At 31.4% G+C, this 21539-nt stretch overlaps 2 protein-coding genes across 2 annotated transcripts; one reads left to right on the top strand and one right to left on the bottom strand.

Moving 5' to 3' along the window:
* Positions 1 to 461: 461 nt before the first annotated feature.
* On the top strand, positions 462 to 5393 carry LOC110632597 (pyruvate decarboxylase 1). Its single transcript, XM_021780869.2, has 7 exons — positions 462 to 1328; positions 1479 to 1642; positions 2441 to 3002; positions 3565 to 3653; positions 3755 to 3872; positions 4322 to 4510; positions 4956 to 5393. The coding sequence occupies exons 1-7, from the start codon at positions 852 to 854 to the stop codon at positions 5124 to 5126; spliced, it is 1770 nt and encodes a 589-aa protein (XP_021636561.2). The 5' UTR covers positions 462 to 851; the 3' UTR covers positions 5127 to 5393.
* Positions 5394 to 17100: 11707 nt separating this feature from the next.
* LOC110632590 (adenylate-forming reductase 03009-like) lies at positions 17101 to 19011 on the bottom strand. Its single transcript, XM_021780864.2, has one exon. The coding sequence runs from the start codon at positions 18938 to 18940 to the stop codon at positions 17300 to 17302; it is 1641 nt and encodes a 546-aa protein (XP_021636556.2). The 5' UTR covers positions 18941 to 19011; the 3' UTR covers positions 17101 to 17299.
* Between the last annotated feature and the right edge of the window lie 2528 nt (positions 19012 to 21539).

Raw genomic sequence — 21539 nt, 5'->3', positions numbered from 1 at the left:
AATAATTTCCGTACAGCGTTTAATCAATATTTTTCTTTTTTTTTTTATGAAAAGTGAAAAATTATTCATAAAAAATTATTTTATTTATAGAGAGAAAAATAATTTAATTATACATAATTTAAGAGAAAAAAAATTAACTAAATTTTATATTAAAATTGTTTATATTAGTATTTAATTAAAAAATTAATAATTAAAAATTAAAAAAATATTGTTATATAATATTTAAAAATCAATAAAATTTAATATTATATTTTAAGTTAAAAAATTATAATATTAACTTCAGATACAATTATAAAAATTTATCCATCCATAGCGTGCAGGTCTGAAGAGATGCGAATAATTGAAGTACAGCTGTTGAAAACTGCCTGTGGTTTTGTCAAGTTGGGGTGGTTTTTTTTTTGAGTCTAAGTTGTGGTCTTAAGTCCTCCATTAAAGAAACATAACAACGTATTATAATGCATTGTCCTAACCCATCAAATGATTAAAATACTAATCAAGACACTAAACCAGCTGCAGAAACCACTGTTCTCAAACCAAAACAGCCTCCAAAACCCCAAAACAGAGTCTAGTATACTATCTAGATGCTTCAACTCTTTGATCCTGCTTCTTTCTCTTTAGTTCTCTTTCGCTTACAATTCTCGATCTTCATTTTCACACTCCCTTTACCAAATCTTGCCCATAGTTTTCAAAACCAGCAGTCTTTCCTCGGCAAACCCACCTCTCGAAACTTATATCTATCACCACCTCTAATGCACCTCAAAACCAACAATTAGTCAACTCTCTTTTTGGTATCTTAAACCCATCTTTCTAAAGTTTCGATCTTTTTAACGTTTTAACATTTGTATTATTACATGGAAGCTGCTAATCACCTCGGCTCAACTGCACATCCCAGCTCGACACCGGCTCGTGTCCCTGGCAGCGCCTCCACAGGGACTTTGGGCCGCCATTTGGCTCGGCGACTGGTGGAGATCGGCGTCAGTGATGTCTTCTCTGTCCCTGGAGACTTCAACTTGACTCTTTTGGATCATCTGATTGCAGAGCCCGGGCTGAATTTGATCGGTTGCTGTAACGAGCTGAACGCTGGATACGCTGCTGATGGTTATGCACGTTCCAGAGGCGTAGGGGCCTGCGTGGTGACTTTCACTGTGGGTGGTCTCAGTGTGATTAATGCCATCGCTGGTGCTTATAGTGAGAATTTGCCCGTGATTTGTATCGTTGGCGGTCCAAATTCTAATGATTATGGGACTAACCGGATTTTGCATCACACTATTGGGTTGCCTGATTTTAGTCAGGAGCTCAGGTGCTTCCAGGCAGTCACCTGTATTCAAGTAAGTTTTATCTGTGTACATGTATAATATAGAATTTGTACATTTATACGTGTTTATATGGCAATGTATAGTGTTTATGCGTAAGTATTTATGTGGATATTTTATTGCATCTACTGTGTGGTGATGATCATGACGGTGGTAATTTGGCAGGCAGTAGTGAATAACTTGGATGATGCGCACGAACAGATTGACACTGCAATTTCTACTGCTTTGAAAGAAAGTAAGCCCGCTTATATTAGCATAAGTTGTAATTTGCCTGGAATTCCTCATCCAACCTTCACTAGGGAACCTGTGCCATTCCTTCTTGCTCCCAAGTATGCCTTCTCTCTCATTATTATTTCCTTACTTCTGGAATTTGTGGGTTTATTTAGTCTTTTGATGAACTTTAATGCAATTTGATTAGTTTGATTGAAAATGGAAATTAGTCATAGCCTTGTATTTTGTAATGCTATCTTTTCGACTTTTGTTAGTAAGCAAGATGGAAGCATTGTTAATAGCCAAATGAGCTTTATTTGAAGTCAAAAAAATTTAAAGAAAAGAAAAGAATGATCTGTTGGTCCAAAGTTGTGGGTGTTTATATACTTTTAATATAAAAAATGCATGTAGCGGAAGTTATATGCATGAGATGCATGTCAAACTAAAATCTTCTGAAGTGGGTGAAAAATGAAAATAGGAAAAACTCAGGCATACATTCACTGATTCGCAGATGCAGAATGCATGTTCCAGAGGATAAATTCTTAGATAGTTTGCATTTTGTTGCTGATCTTCTCCACCTTGTTGTTTGCTGCATGAGTTACAAAATATGTAGCATTTAATTTAGCCTTTTGGCTGTGGTCGAACATAATTAAGATCAAATCATCATCTTAGCTGATCTCAGTTTGCTTTGTATTGATATTGTTATGTGTGAATCTTAGCCCTAAGTTTTTTCCTGAAGTTTGTTCCTGATGTGTTCTTTTGTCAAATGTTCTATCTATTCCACTGAACAGGGAAAAGACTACGGAATAATTGTGTTTTAGCTTTTAATATCCTTTCTTGAGTATCATTATTATGTACTACTAATCATTGGAAAGTTTAAAGTGTCGCCCTTTACCTTTTTTTTTTTTTTCATGCAGTGTAAGCAATCAATTAGGATTAGAGGCAGCTGTAGAAGCGACTGCTGAATTTCTGAATAAAGCTGTGAAACCTGTCATTGTGGGGGGACCTAAATTAAGGGTGGCAAAGGCGCAGAAGGCCTTTTTAGAGCTAGCAGATGCCAGTGGGTATCCAGTTGCTGTTATGCCCTCAGGCAAAGGGCTAGTGCCAGAACATCATCCACACTTCATTGGGACATACTGGGGTGCTGTCAGCACAGGATTTTGTGGGGAGATAGTGGAGTCTTCTGATGCCTATGTTTTTGTTGGCCCTATCTTCAATGATTACAGCTCTGTTGGATATTCCTTGCTGATCAAGAAGGAGAAAGCAATCAAAGTGCATCCTAATCGTGTGACTGTAGGCAACGGCCCTTCCTTTGGCTGGGTATTTATGGCTGACTTCTTAAGTGCATTGGCCAAGAAGTTGAAAAAGAACAGCACAGCCATGGAAAATTACAGACGTATCTTTGTACCTCCAGGTGTCCCTCTGAAGAGTGAGAAAGATGAACCCCTTAGGGTCAACATACTCTTCAAGCACATTCAGGTAAGCAGAAATGCACAATGTAACATATTCTTGCTAATTTTGTAGATTATATGAGAAGTCTGTTAGCTGCATGATCATAGAACAGTCAATGGGTATTTCAGTTGGTTTCTTGGTTTGGTTGGGTTAGCATATGCCACTGAATTCATATTGAGAATCCAAACATGTGTCTTGCTGGTTGAACCCCCACACACCCCGACCCAAGCCCACCCCACACCACAACCACCACCCCCCCTCTTTTTTTTCCTTTTCATTAGAGTAGGGGTCAATGCTTTTAATTTTGGTTACTGGGTCTTCTAGTTCTGTTCATGCGACGGTCCTTTCATGGAGCTATCATCTATTATCTTAATGATAGGGGTTAGCCAAAGTGATAATGTGAATTGGTAACTTATAGGTCTTGTGAGTTTTGGCTTCACAGTAGAAAATCTTACATTTCCAAAGAGCCTGACAGTGTAATTATTGAAGAAGTGGTATTCTTCCTTTATAGTTCATTATTTATGTGCTTTCTTTGTGTGTCTCCTTTGCACTGCCAATTTTTCTAACGAAAACCTTAAACATGGAACAGCAAATGCTAAGTGGAGAAACTGCGGTAATTGCTGAAACTGGAGATTCATGGTTCAACTGTCAGAAACTCCACCTCCCTGAGAATTGTGGGTGAGTCATTCACAATACAGGAGAGTTATAAAAATTGAATGTGCTCCTCTGTGTTTATCATCATTAACAGGTGGCAATTGTTTGTAATTTTTTTTTTGTAGCTATGAATTCCAGATGCAGTATGGATCTATTGGATGGTCAGTTGGTGCCACTCTTGGATATGCTCAGGCTGTCCCAAATAAGCGTGTGATTGCTTGCATCGGCGATGGAAGTTTCCAGGTGAGTGAGCACATCTTCACCATGATATGGCATTTAAGAAATATAATGCAAAAGAGAAAATAAGAAGAAAAGAAAGGTGACAATCTATATGAGTGCAAAATACTTTTACTAATTCATCATTTTAAACTCATTAAATCTTGAAATCATTTTAAAAGTCTCTATATATATATATATATAAATATTAATTTTTAAAATTTTTTGAGGGACAGAATTTAAGGAAGTTGAAAAGTGTTATAATCGGTGTACTGTGGATATCATGCAAGACAATTTCCATCCTTTCGCAAAAAGAAAAAAAAAGGAAGAAGAGGAAATTGCAGAAAAGTTGGATTTGGAAAGTTATGCCGTCATAACAACGAACAAATTGGGATAATATATGCCATCCTGTGACTAACAAATTGCTAAGGTGTAAGGTGTGGTAATAGTAGTAATAATACTCTCTCTTTATTCAGGTTACTGCTCAGGATATTTCAACAATGATCCGTTCTGGACAAAGGAGTATAATATTCCTCATCAACAATGGGGGTTATACAATTGAAGTAGAGATTCACGATGGCCCCTACAATGTGATCAAGAACTGGGATTACACTGGCCTTGTCAATGCCATCCACAATGGTGAAGGCAAATGCTGGACAGCAAAGGTTAGCATGAGTAGAATAAATGTACTTTATTATGATTTTCCCTTCCTATCTCATACTTTTTTAGGCGTCTCTTTTCTTTGTTCCTTGCAACAAAATCTCCAACATTGTGAAAGATGCCCTTTATATGCGTGGCCACGTCAATTCTATTGCATAGTTGAATACCAAATTATTTTCATCGTAATCAATGATTTCTTCCAACTTAAGACTTTTCCCTTTATTTTTAAGCATGCTCTTGCATAGCCAAATTCTTTCCTTTAGCTGTCCTCATCTTTTCCTATCTGTACCTGTGTTTGTCAGGTCAAATGACCTTGCAGACTAGGCTTGTGGATTCCAAACTAAAACCTATTGGAAAAGGAAACCTTGGACAAGTTGCAAAACAGAAAGATGCATTGTGCAGTTAAGATTACCATGATTATTTATTTTAGGGTGAACTGATGAATTGCAGGTTCGCACGGAGGATGAACTGACAGAGGCAATTGCAACAGCAACTGGAGAACAAAAGGATTCTCTATGTTTCATTGAAGTTTTGGTGCACAAGGATGACACTAGCAAAGAGCTGCTGGAATGGGGATCCAGAGTTTGTTCTGCAAACTGCCGTCCTCCAAATCCACAATAATGATTTGGTTTTTTTGTTGTTCATAAATAAGCAGATTGGAAATCCAAGTAACATGAGCCTAGCTTGGTACCATGATCTAAATCATAATCAGAAATGATTGCATGTTTGTATGAGATTCCTCAGAGGGTTCTGTCACTCTTTAGTCTGTACTGCTTTTCCTTTCAAGCCATGTGATTATAACCATTGTATGATGTGCATTAAATTTTGTGGCGGTTGCAGTAACGAATTCAATAAACTAAGTGTGATGCGCGGCGTTTGCAATTTTTAGATTTCTGTTGACGTGTTCCAGATCATTTTCATATGCAAAGTTCATAGACAAGTTGTTCTGCCGGACCCCTTATTTTGTTACAGGCTTTAATGCATTCATAGCTCTTATCATTCTTGTAACATGGGCACTATAAAGATCATTGTCATATTCTTGATACAGGGACAATCACCAGGGTCATGTAAGATGGGCCTGTTCATGATAGCATTATAAGCGAAAGGAATGTCCTTAATTACAAATTCTATAGAAAATTTTTTCACATGACGTCCTTGTCTCAGCTTGACTTCCAAGATTGAAGACCCTTTGAACTACACAGGTTTGCCTTCTAACTTTATCAATGTGGTATGCTATGGTTTCAGGGTATTAGACCTCAATCCCATCTTTTTAAATGGCTTCATGGTGAGTATGTTGACTGATCTTTCTTCATCCACAAGCATTCTTCTCGATAGAAATTTCTGAACTAGTCATTGGATAAGCAGGGCATCGGTATAAGGAGTACTAATCCCTTGTTGAGTGATTCATTCCAAGCTATTTCTGAAAGCCTCAATAGTTCTCCTACCGTGCCCATTATCATGGTGGAATATGCATCATCTGCTTTTATCCATGTTGCTCGTTGATTCTTGTTACGTGTAGAACCTCTATATTCAGTGCAGTGAAATTCCTCGTCTTGGTTGTTGCTCTTGCTATCTTTATTGTATCTAGGTTGGTTGTATCGCTTATCATCACACGGGGCACGACCTGCTCTTTTATCTGGTTCATCCCTAAATTCTTGTTGGACTCCTTTTGGTCTGAGTGATATTCTTGCTTGGCTTCATCCAAATGGATGTACTGCTGAGTTCATTCCATGACTAGTTGAAGCTCTTCGGAGGCTTGATGCTGAGTTCTTTGAACAGGCTGAAGGATTTACTCTTTTTCTTCATGGCATTCACTGCTACTTCATGGTTCAAATTTTTAATCTGATCAACAACTTAATTAATGAAACTTTTCTACATATTTTTTAAGGGTTTCTCCATCTTCTCTTACGACTTCTTGTAAATTTGAGGAAATTTTCTTTATCGGGATGCTGATGATGAATCATGCTCGAAATAACTTAGACCTTAATACCATTCATGAGTAACGCCTTGCAATGATATTGAAAATACTCTGCACAATATTGAATCTTTGGTCAATTGCAGGTTCAGAAGAGAGTGAAATTTGGCAAGGTGACTTTTGGAATGAGCTTGAACTTTAGGATCTGTTTGGATGAGGTGAGGGAAGGGTAAATAATGGAAAGGTAATAAAGGGTAAGGAAGGGGAAGGGTATCAAGAGTTACAATAAAAAAAATCTCATGTTTGGGAATGAGTGAATTAATGGAAATGTAAGGAGAGGTAATGTATATTCTTTATGTTTGGGAAGAGGTGAAGGAGAGATAAAATTAAGGGGTGTAGAAATAGAAATATTCGTAATTATACTCTCTCACTCTTTACCCCCCTTACACCCCAATATGGAGTGTAAAAAAAATTGTGATTTGAGGGGTAAGAGAGGGTAAGGCTTACCCTTACTTACCCCTACCTCCAATTAACTCACCTCTTCTAAATAAAATGTTTAATGCATATATATATATATATATATATATATATATGTATAAAGAAGTTTTTAAAAAAGTAAAATTAACAGAAATTACTGTTAATTAAAAAATTATTAAATTTATAATATATTGGCGACTTAAAATTAAAAAATTTGTTCAATTTATTTCGACTTAAAATTAAAAAATTTGTTCAATTTATTTTGAATTTAATTTTTATAAGTAATTATAAAAAAATGATTAAAATTATAAATTAAATAAAATAAATAACATAGTTTTAATTTTTGAAAGAATTTTTTTTATATAATTCAAGCATATATGATGAAATTATAGTAAGAGAAAGATTTCAATAATAATAATGAAATTATGAGAAAAAAATCACTAAAATTTTAAATTAATAAAAAAATATAAGAGAAATGTGTCATTTGATAATCTTATTAATAATTTAAATTTCAAAGAAAAAAAAATAGTCATTGTGGTAAAATAAAATTGATGAAAAATAAAACCCTACAAATTTTTAAAATAATAATGCCCATCAAAATTTGAAAAACAATCGTAAATATATTAATTTTTGAGAAACTATGCTATCTTTATATCCCTAAAAATTTTCAAAATACTTATTAAAATTTTATGGGGTCCATTGCCCTATAAAATTTACAAGGCAGTTGTAAAAATATTCTAATTTTTCAAAAAACAATCACTATACCCCTAAAAAATTTTGAAACTCAGACCTAACCATAGCTCCGCATAGAATCATACATGGATTCTATTTTTTTAAATGAATTATTTTTTTTAAATTAAAATAATTATGTTGAGAATATACAAGTGTGAAATTTTCAGATCGAAAAATGATAGGATGAGTGAAAGACATAAAAGTGGAAATGACTCATAAATTCATTGCCTTAAGGTTTTGGATTGGATATAGTGTCAAGCCCATGAACATGTTCTTTCATAAGACCCATCAAGAAGGATTCTGATTTCTAACAAATGTTATCAAAGCCTTGGTTTATCAAGGAATGAGTATGAAAATTGTGGTAAGTGATTCTCGTAATTCTGTGACATGTAGATGAAAGAGTCAAGAGACTCCTAATAGGCTAATACGATAGAGTAATTGGGGCTCTTGATGATACTGTAATACTTAAGTAAAAAAAAAAAAAACTTCCATTTAAGGGGGAGCAGACCCAGTAAGCCCAATGTAGAAGAAATTTACATTTGAGAGAGAGATTGTTGAGAATATACAAGTGTTTGGGTTGGATATGGTATCAACTCCATGAGCATCTTTTTTTATAAGACCCATCAAGAAAGATTCTTTCCAGACACTTTGGACTTTTCAGATCTTTAACAAATAAAATTCTTTAATTTTAAATATAATAATTAATAAAAAATTAAATTAAAGTCTTAAAAATTATAATTTTCAAACACAGTAAATAAAAATGAAAAAGAATTATGTATATGCTAATTAAATAGCCCTTTTGGGCTAATGGTTGCAATCAGAGGAGTCATAATGACTGTTCATCGAATAGAAGGTCATAGTTACAGCCGAATAGTAAAGAAGCTTTATTTAAGAGATATGTATAGTTAGGCAGAGGTTATATATTATAAATGACCTCTAGAGGAAGGTTCTTAACTCTAAACTTGACCTTTCAATAATGAAGTGATATTAAATATGTAAATGTGAATAATTACTGAAATCAGATGGACGACAGTGAGCTATTTATATCTTTATATATGAATAATCAATGAAATCAAATAGATGACATGCCTTACAATTACCATTGATATATTATTTGATTGAGTAAAAATATAAATATATAGTTTTTCCTATATATTTATAATTAATTTATTTAAAAAATTTTATAAATAATTTATAAAAAATTATAAAAAATAAAGAAAATGAATATAAAGAATAATATAAATTAAAAATTAATATAAAGAATAAATAGTAAACTATTGTCATAAATTTTTTATAATAAAGAATTAATTATATAATTTTATAATTATAATGTAAAATAAAAAGATAGTTTTGATTTATATATTTTATAACAATGACCCTTAGCTTTCTTAGTATTAATTAAGTTGTAACTCTTGCCATAATTTTTTTTATTAAATACTTTATAGGTCTATTAATTTTTAAATATCACTACATGTCATCAATTGATACTTTAAAATTATCAAGGAAATAGGGATAAAATGAATAAATAAGAAAAAAAAAAAAATAAAGCGCCATTGTTGCATTATCAGTGAAGTTTATTTTTGAGATCAGTTTTATTGTATTTATATAGACAGATATACATACATGAAAAACTATGATTCATGTTGAACTTCTCTTATGGATGGAAGATCACTCTTGTCCAGTCTCTTTCTTCATAATGATCTTATAATTCTTATCCTATTATGATACGAAACCATACTCAACTAAAAGATATCTTAAAAAGAGTTTTCCAAAATTTAGTAGACTCTCAACAGCTCAATGTGGCTAGATCTGGCCATAGAGGTTACCAATCACTGCGATAGCTTCGCCAGTACTAAATACAACAGCACACTTACAAATATGCCACAAAATCAACATCACGATCTACCCTTTGTTTCACAACACTATTTGCAATTGAATTAGTTTCGAGGGAAGTGTGGATGAAGGATAGTTCCTGCAAACTTTGTAAACAAGTTAATGATAGAATTCAACCTCGGCGGAGCTACATCTGGTTTGGAAATCCATGAAATTGCTGACTTTGAGTTCGATCCCACTTGCAAAGATGCATAATTGCCCGTGCGCTCAAATAACTTAACACTCAGCTTTAGCGTTTTCATAATGGCCTCACCTTCTGCAGAGTTTGATTCCACAATATCAACTGGGCACGAAAACAAACACAAAAAGGTCCGATTATAGTCCCTTAGAACTCCTCCAATTCCAATAGGCCCGGGCTTTCCCCTTGATGAACCATCCACGTTCCATTTTAATGATGCATGAGGAGGAGAGGACCATTGAACATTAGGCCAAATCTTTTTTCTATTAGTCTAGCATTTCACCGCATTTGCTGTAACTAATAAATACATTCCTGAAAAACTAAAATCCTTATTTAGAGCTCTCATCGAAATTGAAACAAGATTCAAAATCAAGTAACATAAAGATAACAGTAAAACATCCTTATCATTAAAAACTGTCATTTCTGGCACTCCAAATGGACCATACAACAACATAAAATCTATTCATCCAAAAGACCTTTTGAAATTGACCCAAACACAAACTTTTCCATTGCTGAAATATATCTGCAACAGAACCGGGAATAACAAAGCTGCAGTCCAACCATCTTAGAGTCCAACGCTATTGTTGCCATGAATTATTGGAAAAAAAAAGAAATAGATGTGGTATGGTCTCCTCAAACCTCAAACAAAATGGACATAGATTCTCTGATTGCGATATAACCCCATCTTTTACCTTGTTTTCATTTCCTTATTAAGAAATGAATTATTTCGGACCATCCTTTTATATTAGCATTTGCACCTATGGATTAACAATTATCTCCAAGAATGATGCGCATAAAGTATCTATTCTCGTATTTTTTTACGATGTACCATAAAAAAATCTTGTAATAGCATCGATTTGGCCCTTTCGTTTTTATGATATTAATTTTGTTTGCCTTAAGATGGGCAAGCCATATTTTAACATTTCCTGAGAATTTAAAATTCATGAACTCAATTATCCCAACCAAACATAATGCAATAATTCCTTCTCATAGAAAATCAGATTTAAATAGGAAATTTATTTTCAGAATACTCAATTTGATTAAGATCCAACTTGAAATAATAATGGGTCAAACTTGAACAAGGTGTGAAAATTCCTAGCCCAAAAATGAACAAGCCTACAAGTTACAGGCAACGGCAAGCAATTACCAAAAGTAACTCTAACTGAATAAAAACAAGTGGTAGTCAATTTTTGGCAGGATTTGTTCACTTTTAATAAGTTGGCGTGCCAAAAGACTCGAGGATTGTTCAAATTTCAATTATATGCATGACTTAGACTTGTTATAAGTTAGTAGTTATGTATTTTAGTAGTTATGTATTTCGTTAAAATGTTATAAATGATTGATAAATGATTGATATATTTAGTAAAAAATAATTTATAAACATATTTATTATTAAAATAAATAAAAAAACATATTAAATGAGAGCAACATGATAAAAAATATTACCATGTTTATCCATAAGTGCATTACCATGAAATGATTTAATTAACTTAGTATACAAATGATATGACAGATTGATTCTACCTAAAAATTTCTCATATAAAATTTCGATTGGTAATTATATATAATTAATTATGATATAAATTTATTATGTTACACTAATGTGTCGATTAAGGTATAGTTTCATTGTTTTTCTAAAATTTATCAACTTTATGATTAGAAAAGTTCATAAACTTAATTGGTTTTCTTTATTTTTTTAGATTAGATGGTAGAGAAGGTTTTGATTTTGGAGCTTTCCTTTTCTTTTTCTTTTTTTTTTAATTTATATTGTGCACCATAGAAGCGTGTAAGTTATAAAAAAATAAAATAAATATGCAAAACACTAATATTTACCTGATTCACTCTCTCAACAGAGGGTTACATCTACGAGCATACCATCTTCCATTATCATCAATATATATAATTATCAATTACAAGCTCAAAGTTATACTATCCATCAACCCAATTACATCCAAGAGAATCCATATTATATAACTGCTCATAGTAAATATATTAGTTAATCCTCTCAATTTCTTTTAAACATAACTCAATATATTTACTATGACTAATTATTAAATACACTGGAAGCATTAAAAAATAATGCTCCCTCTCTCATAAAAAGTGAGTTCTCCTTATAATATAGAAAGTGGGTCTCACATGATAGTGAGAGATGATGCATGTGTCTTCAGTTATATAGGCAAAAGCCCTTTCATCAATGGACAAGAATTTATTTCTCTTAAGATCTATGTCCTTTCTCCACTTTAGGTCGAAGCCTCTCTCCACTATAATGAACAAGTACTCCTTATCAATTGGCGAAACCAAATCTTCAGTAATTGGCAAAGTCTCTCTCTACAGTTGGTGATAACCTCTCTCCATAGGTAAAGCCATTCTCTATGAGCGAAACCAATTAACTTTTCCACTATTTTCCTATTTATAGTGTTAATTTTCTAAATTCTAATATGATCAAGAGTCTCACTCAATTTATGAATAACACTAAAATAAAAATTCTACTTAATATAAGAAATATTTATCTATCCTATTGAGGAATATTTTTTCTACTCAATTTAAGAAAAAATCTCTATTCAAATTTCACTAGAATTTTAAATCATAATTCTAACAATCTATATAATATAATAAAAAATACCCATAGTTATTATCTCAATTAATTAAATTTTCATTAAGTGATATATATATATATATATATATATAATTTGTACTTAATTTTGGACAATTTAACTTTGATAAAGTGTTAATCACCACTACTCGGGTGATATTTAAAAAGAAAAAAAAAATGAAATGCGATCATTTCTACCATTCAACTTCAAGATTTGATCAACAACTGTGTACGAGTTTCAAGGCGCTACTGCCTCTCATGTACAAGTTTCATTATCACATTATTCATTTCCACTTTCTATCTATAAAATTTCTTTAATTTCTTCTATGTAGCCCATTTAACACGTAATGCTTTCACCGAACTAGGAGAAAAGATACGTACCTAACCACGAAATTAAGTGAAACTTAGGTCAAAAGGGTTAACAGTTAATTCTTTAGGCTTCGTTTGAAATAAACTATTTATAAAAAAATTCAAATGAATTTTTATATAATTATACTTTATTTTTATTTTTTTAAAAATGTAATTTTTAAATTCAAAAAATTAAAATTTTTCATTCAAAATATAAATATTAATAAAAAAATTAATTGAAATATATATTTTTTAAATTCTAAATTTTAAATTGGGGGATAATGATGATCCTCTTTAGTATTTTTTAGTTAGATAAAATTTCCATCTTATCACTAGATTAAAATGTTAATTAATTAATAGCCAGTATTATGTGTATAGGCTCGTAACAACTGTATACATGTTGAATTTGAGAGATTTAAATTTGACTCTTCTTCTCTCACATTATAATTAGTCAAATTTCTACGTTACGCTTGAATAATTATAAAATTATATAATAAATTATTTAATTGAATATTTTAATAAATATATATTGTTAAAGTTGAATATTAAGTAAGATTTGATATAAAAGATAGGGATGACAATGGGTAGCATGCCTGCGAAAATCATCATATTTTCGATATACAAATTTATGCTAAACTTATGTTCAATTTGAACCCATCCCAAACTCAATTATTATTACCTAAAAAATACCCAAGCCCATTAATTTTGTATATTTTATTTAATAATCTATTTTTTATTAAAAATTTATATTTTAAAATTTTAATTTCTATAAAATATTTAAATTCTTAAAATGTAATATATAAAAATTTTTAAATATTATTATAAAAACATGTATTTTACATTTAATTAATTACTTATATAAATGAGTTTAGATAACGGATACCCACATGTAAAATTTAAACCCGGCATTGATATTATTTTTCAAATCCGAATCCATCTCATACCTAATTATATTATCCAAACATGTCCTATTAGGGTTCAATTAAATCAGATACCTGTAAATACTCAATCTATTGCCATCCCTAATAAAAGATATATACACTTCCATTAAATTAAAAATTTAGTACTTTTAAATTATTAATTCGGTTTTTTAATATGTCTTGCTCTCTCTTCTTTTGTCTTTGAAATGTTAAAAAATATTTGCTTATTAATTCTACTTTTTTCTTTGCATATTTTAATTTTTGTTTTCTTTTATTATTTTTTTTATTTTTATTAATATGCCTTCATTATATAAATTAAAAAGGGTAAACTATAATTTAGTTCCTAATATTTGACAAAACCTACAATTTAGTTTTTGTATTTTTAAAACCAAGCAATTTAGTTTTTAAGGTTTGATAAAGTTATAGGTTTTGAAAATACAGGGACTAAGTTGTAGGTTTTTTTTTTCAAATCTTAGGGATTAAATTATAATTTATTTGAATAATAAACTTAATATTTTTAAAATAATTTGAAGAAAAATAAAAAAATATTTGTAAAGCATTATGTATAAATGTGTGGGTGTGGGTGTGCAGAAAGAAAGAGAACTAAGATTTTAAAAGTTAGAAAGTTAGAGTAAATTATTATTTAGTCTTTGTATTTTAACAAAATTAATTATTTAGTCCTGTAATTTGAAAAATATACTATTTGGTTTCTGTATTTTACTTCAATTAAATTGTTTAGTCCCTCCGTCCCAAATTGTTCCCGTTTCTTTTCCTTGAGCAGAAATAGGGGAGTTTAACTCCACACTAAATTTCTCCTCTCATCCTTCTTTCACCCCCATATTTCAAATCAAATCCATAAACGTATTAAATCTTTAGTTAAACAAGCACTTTCAACGAAAACTTAACCTAAAACCCACTTCCCACTTACAAAAGCTAGTCCTTCCTTCTTAATTACTCAAGTTTAATTTAATGTTTCATTGTTCTATGGTAATTCTTGTGGCATAAAGTTAGAAGAGAGATAAGTTTTATATTAGATTAGAGAATAGAGTTTTATTTTGAAATAATAGATTTCTAGGGCTCATATATATATAAAAACAAAGTGAATTCCTCGCTACTAGGTGTGCTCTCTTTGAGAGGTGAAATTAAAATTGGTGTTTCTATAAGAGAGAATTGGATTCAAGTTTTTATGTCTTAAATGCTAGGTTGTGAATGAAGAAATTAATTATGATGTGATTGGTTTTTGGGACTATTGGTGCATATTAATTGTATTTAAAGAAAGAATTTTGATGTAATAAAGGGAAGGAATTTTAGCATGAAATGCTAAAAGAGAAAAAAAAAATATATTGAATGGAGAAGGAGAAATAAATGGAGAAAATGTGAAATTTATTATATTATTTTGTGTAGGTCCCAAATGGATGTTTTAAATTTATTGGAGATGTGTTGTGACACGTTGAGAGTGCATTGAGCAATTAAAATTTTTCGGAATGTTTGGTTTATGCTAAAGTACTGTTGGTTTTCTTTTAAAATTTTCGTACACAATCATGTATTTTATATCTCACAACTCTCATTCTAGAATTTAAATTTCCTTTCTTGATGCACTTTTATTTTCTTTAATTTTAGGAGAGGATCTAGCTCCTCTCCTGTAGTAAATATTAGGGGTGCTCTAGCTATCTAGGCTCCAATCTGTCTCCAGTACAGGTGAGTGGATAAATATATAATATTTATATTTTATTAAATATAAATTATTTATATTATTTCTAATTATGAAAATGGGAATAGAGAATGATAATTTTATATTTTATTATTGAACAAAATGAGATTTACAATTTAGAGCTAAATAAATAGCCGAATACACTCAATATATGTACCAAATAAATAGCACGTTGATGAAAGGTGATTTATTTTCAGCTCAGCTTATATTTATACTATCTTTGGGACAACGCTTGATATGCACATAGTCTTTGGAGCGTATATCAGGTGGTCGCCCTTTAGGGATAGCTTTGCACATGTGTATGACCAGTATTTTTATTACTCTTGGGTTATTTTTGTATCATTATAGAGCCCAAGATGCTAGCATTGCTCTCAGCCTGCCAGAGTTTATTATTACGCCTGAGATGCCAGCATTATCTATAGGAAGCATATTGCAAGTGTATGAGGATATTATAGATTTTATGATTTCATATATTTATTTCAGCAATATAGTTACATAATGAATTTTATTTTAGCTCAGCTACATGATTTAGATTAAATAATATTTATTCAGCTAACCTATTCAAACATAGCAGAATTAGTATTATTAAGTACCAAAATCTTATCTATTCCCCTTTGTTATTTATTTATCTACTCACTGAATAGTTGTTGTACTCACCCTCTAAATTTTTAATATTTCAGATCTTTTTTGCTGATTTTAGCACTAGCAGCCTCTCTTTCAGTATTGTCCTCTCTTCTACTTCACTAGCTATAGAGTCTAGTGGAGATTGGGCTAATATATTTCTTGTGTATATTTATTTGTTTAGACTATTGCACATATGTATAGGCAGCTAGAGTTTTTGGACTGTACATATTTTCTTTTGATCATCACAGAGAAGATATATGTATATTTGTCTATTTAAATATGTTTGATGGGCACAGAGCGATTGTTTGCATATCAGATGTATTTTAACAGGTTTCATGTGTTTTTTTAGCTATAAATTTAGGGAAAACTCTGTCAATTTTCTAAGTTATATCAGTCTCTATAAGTTAGGAACAGGTGTGACAATCTCAATGTTAAACATTTGTTGAAACTAATTTATGATCATAAAATCTAATGTACCATATATATATATATATATATATATATATATATATATATATATAAACTCTTCTAAGAACTTGCCATGTGGTATTCTAAGAACAAAACTTGCCATGTGATTTTCCAATTGGCAATTTATTAAACCCCTGCAAGAGCTTACATTAGCTTGCCGTGTGATGTTCCAAGTGACAAATTATTTATAAAATATAATTAATTAATTTCGATAAATTTTTCTATTTTTATTAATTAGTTATTCAATTATTTTAAATTATAATTAAGTTATTAATTCTCCAATTATGTATCTATAAGTCACAAATTATTAAATGATTATTCTCTTAATGCTATAATAAGCACATATTATTGTTTGGTAAGAGATATATATATATATATTTTTTTTTTGTTTCATTTTTTTTTCTTTTGCACTACTTTTATACTTTTCTAATTATTAATATTATTTTTTTAGAATAATATTAATATTACTGGATAAAGTTAAAATTTGAATATATTATATTTCATTAATATGTTAAGAGAATATAAAAAATTTGATAGTTTAAAATGATGAAAATGTTATATGATTTAATCAATCTTAAATATTCTATATCTTTAATAAATATTTTTATTAGATTACTATATTTTTATTTATTTTTTTTGAAACCTTCATTAAAAATTTTAGAGAATCTATATAAAGTAATAAAAGTAAAATACGGAGTCATTACAGATAAATTTAAAATATTATTTTTTTCATATATTAAAATTAAAAAATATAAAATTGAAATTAGTTATACGTTAAAATTGTCTTTAGCCATGTGCAAAGGCACCCGGATTTATCATCATAAAAGCAGCATTATATATTGGCAGATTGAACTGTTTCCAAAAGACAAGAAAAAAAAAAGATATGGAACATGAACTTTGGACATAAATATGCTAAAATTGTTATTGCAATGAGTTCAAGAATCCCAGATAGGACCGAAGGCTGAAATTCCAGAAGCTTTGCAGGCATTGACAATATCTCTGCTTCCTTCTGGATTGCTGGTAACAATGACTACTTGAGCTCCCCATTTTCTAGCAGCATCGACACTCATTTCAGACACATTGGGCCGACCTAAGATAGCTGTATCATGCACAATTACCTTGTCATTAGGATGCCCACTCATCATCCCTTTTATTTCTTTACCGAAGTTTTGCTCTATCCCTTTGGCCACCCACAGCAAGCATACACTAGCTCTACTTGGCTGCAAAAGGAATGACAAGAATACGCAAATACCTGAACCTGTGGCCACCAACAGAACCCTTTCATACATGTTCACTAGGTAAGGCAAGCCTGCAAAGTGCACTTGTCTAACCCACAGGTGGCTTGGTGGGTTTGAGACTAAAGACTTTGTGAAATCACCAACTGCACCAGCTAGCATCATGTGTTCTGTTTTCCCATCAGATATAATACCAAAGGCGTGCCACTCGGATAATGGGGATGGGCTAATCCTTCCCAATATACCAGCTTTTACTCCTCCCTGGAATTTTATTATGGATGCATGGCCAGAAGGAGAAGATACTTTGACAGGTACACGTCTCACTGTCACCCATGGGATTATAATTAGAACCGTGATGGCTACTGTGAACCAGAACTCTTGCTGTTTGATCAACCTGGAGCCTAGTTCATTGCTATACGATTTGGTTTTTGGGTCATAAGAGATAGTGAGTATTACAAATGCCCATAAGAGAGCTAGAGCTGTCCATCCAGCAAATCGGTGAGTCCTTTCGAATACATTATGATGGAGATGACGGACGAGTGGGAAAGCAGCTAATGCAGATAAGCAGAGAAGTGAAAGAATGGAGGAGGCCACAGCTATGATTTCTGAGGAAGTATTTTCTCTGTCATTAAGAGTGAGAACTAAAGCATATATAAGCCAGGCAATCGAAGAAACCCCACAGCCGCTATGTATTCCACCAAGACTTTGAAGAAGAGCGGTTGTGGCAGTCTTGATTGGAAGAGGAACCCGAGACCTCCCCAGGACTTTGACAGCGAACCAGAAAACAACTCGCAGGAAGGCCTCACTCCTGCAGAGTGTCAAAGCAAGAATATTGGCTATGGCAAAGAGGGAAGCTCTATTTCTTGCATAAGGGAAGTTGCCAGTGGCGGCAAGAACCAAACTGATCATGTTCAATGCGAAGCAAACGACAAAAAGCCGCTTGTATACAGTGAACAAGCCCTGGTCGAGCAGTATAATTGACAATCTTGATTCTTGATTTCGAGCAGGCTTTGGTGGTTGCTGACGCTTACTAGCAGATGGAACTGGGTTTGCTGTAAGCTCTTTCTCCTTTTTTCCTGCTTCTAGAATTTCAAAACTGATGTCATAATCGTCTTCTTCATCATCGACGTCAAGATCGCAGAAATGGCTACTGACTCGACTAGCAGACCTTTGTACAGAAGAAGGGAACACTTTAGAGCTCCCCTGAAACCATGAAAGCCAAAATGGGCTACCGCCTTTTGGCTCGTCCTGAGTGGGTGGTGGAAGAGCAAATAGATCAGGATGAGGTTTGATTTCAAAAGCCACTCCTCGGCAGCTAGAAAACCTCACCGGGCTTTGCATGTTTGTCTCCAAGGAGAGGAAACAAGAATCAATGCCTTGTAGGCAAAGAAGATTGAGATATTCAAAGAGGTTTGTATAGTTGTTCTCCTCGTAGATGAACATTAGCTATTTATATAGGCTTGGAAATAATTTTTCTCTTTTTTTTCTTAAAGTCAAAATTATTTTAATTTTTGAGGCCAAAAGTGCATTCAAATTAACAAGACTTGTGCCACGAGAAGAAAGAAGAAGAAGATAAAGGGGACGACTTGTAGTAACGGTCTAAAATGAAAAAACTACATAAAAGTTAGGAAAAAAAATCTAAAAGAAAATAAAAGTAAATGACAAAATAGCAAACAATTTATTTCTCTACCGTAATATTTGACATATATATACAAAACAAAACTTAAATTAGTAGACCTCTGACTTTGAAAATTTCCATTTTTTTAAAAGAAAACACTTTAGATAGAGAATAGGAAAAGAAAATGCTAAAATTTAAAAGCTAAGAAATTTTACTTATTAATTTAAAAAAAAAAAAGATTATCTCTTCCCTTCTCTCTCTCTCTATATATATAGCTCTTATTAGGATATTTGAATTCAATACATTACAACTGACTTTAATACAATTAAATTAGAACTCATTAATTGAAATATATTTTAAAAATATGGCTATTTTACTTTAACACTTTGTTTGAGAGTTTTTGTTAAATAAAAAAAAAATTATATCTTTAATTTACAAAATAGGAAAACATGGATACGTAATTTCTCAAAAGTTTCAAGAGGTAGGAAATGATTTTTAAGCATTAAGGGCATAATGGTTTAGTGAACCTATATATTAGTCTATATATATATATATATATATATATATTTAAAACCTATCTATTTAGTCATTTACTTTTTAATAAATTTATATATTTGTCCTAAGTTAGATATATATAGACGCAAAAGTGTCTAGATTATTATTTTTTGTTTTTCTTCTTAATTATAAAATAATAATAAAATAATAAATTTTCTAATTAAAATTTTTTAGTTCAAATATATATAAAATACACTATATTATTGATTAAATAAAATGTTAATGTTATAGTTAAAATAATAAATATTATAAATTTATATTATAGATTTATAACATTATTTTAGTATTTTTGGTATAATGAATGATAAATTAGACGGAGGAACTAATTTGTAGGTTTATTTAAATATCAAGAGTTAAATAGATGTGTTTACTCTAACTTTTTTACTATGTTTAGGCAATTTCCTCTTTTTACTAATAGAGTTAAAGCTAATGTTACCTTCTTATCATAAACTTAACCTTAGTATCCTGCTTGACAAATTAAATGTGCCAAACCATAGGGTAGTAAATTGTAATTTTCCCTTTTCAAAATATATGAGTTGATTAGTAAATAATGGTAATATTAAAACACTAAATTGCAATTCTTTCCAAAAATTAATGGTGATTAGTTCAAGTGCCCTTGTTACTTGTCAGTCTGTTAGATAAGGTGTAATACCCCTATGTTCGGTAGTGCGTTCTACTGTTCCGGTGACCAGTGTTGTCCGGACAGCTGGGATGCCTAGAACTACACTTCGTTATAATTGAGGAGACATAAAATAATGAAATACAAGAAAAGAAAATACAAGAAAAGCAAAGGAAAAATAATAGCAAAGAAATGTAACCAAGTTAAGCGAGCCGAGAACCCTAGTGATGGGTGACCGCACCGGGAAGTCACGGCGTGGACTGTTGACTAGCCCTGGACCGCGGGGAACCCTGGAAAATATTTTTTTTTTGGACTTAAATAGACCCCTATTGAAGTACAAATACCATTAGAAATATCAAAGAAAAATTAATTAATTAATTAGTACAAAGAAAAGTGAGAAATCGAAAAACGGACAAAACTCGGTATTACAGAAAAATCGGGAATGTAACCTGAACAGGGGCATTGTGGTCATTTGACACCCCGAGTTGTCTTTTGACCTAAATATCCATTAAAAATAAATAATATTACACTTGGAAAATATAATAAAAAAAATAAATTAGTGGTACCTAATGTAATTAGGACATATGGGGGATTAATTAAAATGTTAATAAGATTTGATTATTATAATCTTAATTATACTTAATGGACAATTAGTGGACCACTAAGTGGGACTATAAAATGCCAAAATTCTGTCCACTTTCACCTTCATCTTCCTCATTTCTTGATGTTTGCCAAATTCATTTTTCTCTCCATTGTCCTCCATGGCCGGCCACCCATGCAAAGCTCCAATCTTCACTTTCAAGCCATAATTTCTTGTAAGTCTCTCCATTAAAAGTGATCCTTACATCATGGGCAGTAAATAGGCAGCAAGAAGATCAAGTTTATTCAAGGTTTTGAAGAGTTTCCAAAGTGGTAAGTTTGTGTTTTTGGTTATTACTTCATTAAAGTTTGTAAGGAGGTTATGGGTACTTGAATTGTGGAAAGAATTTTGGAGTTTAATGTTCTAAGAGAGATGTTATTTTTTGGCAGCCATGGAAACACCTTGAGGACAGCTTATTCTTGCTTCAAAATGGTAGATTAAAAGATTGATTAAATGTATATGTATGTAGAAAATTATTTGGGTGATGTATACTTAGTATATGTGGATG

This window comes from Hevea brasiliensis, chromosome 11 (assembly GCF_030052815.1).
Source record: "Hevea brasiliensis isolate MT/VB/25A 57/8 chromosome 11, ASM3005281v1, whole genome shotgun sequence".
Classification (NCBI taxonomy): Eukaryota; Viridiplantae; Streptophyta; class Magnoliopsida; order Malpighiales; family Euphorbiaceae; genus Hevea; species Hevea brasiliensis.
Note: the sequence above shows the minus strand (reverse complement) of the source record. Positions and strands in the feature narration are given on the sequence as shown.